The 2,706-nt window shown below is 52.9% G+C and overlaps 1 protein-coding gene across 1 annotated transcript; it reads left to right on the forward strand.

Moving 5' to 3' along the window:
- The first annotated feature begins 432 nt into the window (after positions 1-432).
- On the forward strand, positions 433-1,407 carry LOC103729700 (olfactory receptor 49-like). Its single transcript, XM_008827770.1, has one exon. It carries the CDS (start codon positions 433-435, stop codon positions 1,405-1,407), a length of 975 nt encoding a protein of 324 aa, XP_008825992.1.
- The last annotated feature ends 1,299 nt before the right edge of the window (positions 1,408-2,706 follow it).

Raw genomic sequence — 2,706 nt, forward strand, 5'->3', positions numbered from 1 at the left:
CAATTCCAGGGGTCCACCACCATGCCTAGTTCATGCTTTTCCAACACCGAATCATTGCCTGAAACAGGCGCTCTAATTCACGTGGTGTGTAGGATGTGTCCAACGCTGCTCTAAATGACATGCGTTTTATCCTTAGACTCCTTTGGGCAGACACTGTGACTGTCCTGTGTCACTGAGAAGTTCCTGAGGCCCGGAGAGCTTCGTCGAGGCCTCTGCAGATGGAGCCCCGCACACCCAGCCCTGGGGTCAACCTCACCTCGGTGCTGGAGTTCGTGCTCCTGGGGGTCACATTCACGTGGTGTGTAGGATGTGTCCAACGCTGCTCTAAATGACATGCGATTTATCCTTAGACTCCTTTGGGCAGACACTGTGACTGTCCTGTGTCACTGAGAAGTTCCTGAGGCCCGGAGAGCTTCGTCGAGGCCTCTGCAGATGGAGCCCCGCACACCCAGCCCTGGGGTCAACCTCACCTCGGTGCTGGAGTTCGTGCTCCTGGGGGTCACCAACAGGCGGGACCTACAGCTCCTGCTGTTCGCCGTGCTCCTGGTCACCTACCTGCTGACCCTGCTGGGCAACCTGACCATCATCACCCTGACCTTGGCGGACCGCCGCCTCCACACCCCGATGTATTACTTCCTGCGCCACTTCTCGCTGCTGGAGGTGGGCTTCACGTCCACCGTGTCACCGCAGATGCTCACCCACCTGCTCACCGCCCGCAGGACCATCTCCCGCAACTGCTGCTTCGCACAGATGATGCTCTACTTCACCTTGGGCGCCGTCGAGACCCTGCTGCTGGCGGTGATGTCCACCGACCGCTTTCTGGCCATCTGCCGGCCCCTGCGCTACCCGGCTCTCATGACGCCCCACGTCTGCAGCGCCCTGGTGCTGGCCTGCTGGCTCGCCAGCCTCCTGGTCCTGCCAGGGCTGTTCGCTTGGATGCTGTCGCTCCCGTTCTGTGGCCCGCACGTCCTCAATCACTTCTTCTGCGACAGCTCCCCTTTGCTGGAGCTGGTGTGCGCCGACACCAGGCGTCTGCAGCTGGTGGCCTTCCTGGTGGCCGTGTGCACACTTCTGGTGGCCACGCTGGTCACCGCCATGTCCTACGCCTGTATCATCATCAGCATCGTGCGCCTGCCTGCGGCTGGGGGCCGCGGCAAGGCCTTCTCCACCTGCTCCGCACACCTGCTGGTGGTGTCCCTGTCCTACGGGAGCTGCATCTTCATGTACCTCAACCCCACGCAGACTGGCCGGGTGGACGCGAACAAAGGAGTGGCTTTCTTCAACACCACCGTGTCCCCCCTCCTGAACCCCTTCATCTACTGCCTCCGGAACCAGCTGGTCCACAAAGTGGGCAGGGATTTGTTACTCAGGGGGAGAGAGATTTCTTCCAAGGTATCCAGATTGTAAGGTTTGCAAACTACAGTTAGTGGCTTGCTCCTGTATTAATAATCTATGTATTTTGGTGTGACTTGAATATAGGGCCATATTCATTGCTAGGCTCCTGTTCTAGCACTCAGCTGCATCCAGAGCTGTCTTTCAGCTTCTTATTTTATTTTTTCTCTCTTTTTTTTTCTATAATTTATTTAGAATTTCATACTTTTGCACTTAGGGTGTTCTGATCAAATCCATGCCCACTGCCGCCCGCCAACTCCTCCTGTAGCTCCCTATCACTTTTTCCTGACAACTTCATGTACTCTTTCTTCTTCTTTTATTTTTTCATGGCTTTTTGGCTTCTCTAACAGCTTTTATGGCTTTTTGGCTACTCTAACAGCCTTGCTTCTGAAGAGGTAACCCTAAAATCTTTTCAGGATTAGATAAAAACTCCCAAATACTTTTGACATATTTGGCCTTTGGAACAGAGTATGTTGCTAAGAAGCCCAAGGACATTGTGAGTTTTAGCAAGAAACTGGCTACATTTCTTTGGGGCCTTTTTACCCTAACTGCCTAGCCAATTCCTACCTCCTATTCTTATCACATCATCCTCTGAAGAGGTTACCCAAATTGCCGATAGGGAATTGAGATGCAGACTGCTCTGGCTTCTTCCATGCTGAACAGGGATGCAGGGTGAGGCAACTGGGGAACCCCTTCAGTGGGTCTATCTGAAAGACTCCCAAATTGTGTAACCCTTACCACCATGTGGAGGCAGGATCTGGCTACCCTCAGGCAGTACTCTGAGTTCGCAGCCCCTATGCCAGAGGGAGGCCAGAACCCAGGCTCTCTGGCTATCTGCTGAGATCTCAGCTACTATAATGATGGAGGTCAGAGCCCAACCCTCAGGCTATCTGCCTCGACTTCTTATTTTATTTTTATTTTTATTTATTTTTTCTTTTTTTATGTGTATGAATTTATTGCCTGCATGTATGGGAGAGCGCCCATGTCGTGCAATGCTGCAGAGGTCAGAAGAGGGCTTCGGATTCCCCTGGAACTGGAGTTAAGGACAGTTCGTAGCTGCCATGTGGGCGCTGGGAATCAAACCCAGGTTGTCTGCAAGAGCAGTCAGCACTCTTAACTGCTAAGCCATCTCTCCAGCCCCGACTTCTTATTTTAATGTACTGTCTTTAACTTGCTGAAGCTGACCTTGAACTCATCCTGTAGACAAGGCAGCCCTTGGCATTTCTACCCTCTTCCAATCTCCTGAGCCGCCAGGATTAGCATTTTCACCAGGCCTGGCTGGTTATGTAAAAATGGAGGCATTTGGGGCTCCAA

Source organism: Nannospalax galili, unplaced genomic scaffold, assembly GCF_000622305.1.
Source record: "Nannospalax galili isolate Female #2095 unplaced genomic scaffold, S.galili_v1.0 scaffold632, whole genome shotgun sequence".
Taxonomy (NCBI): domain Eukaryota; kingdom Metazoa; phylum Chordata; class Mammalia; order Rodentia; family Spalacidae; genus Nannospalax; species Nannospalax galili.

Bases quoted from the DNA above. Each gene is read 5' to 3' on its own strand.
- LOC103729700 (XM_008827770.1), top strand. From the start codon at position 433: ATGGAGCCCCGCACACCCAGCCCTGGGGTCAACCTCACCTCGGTGCTG.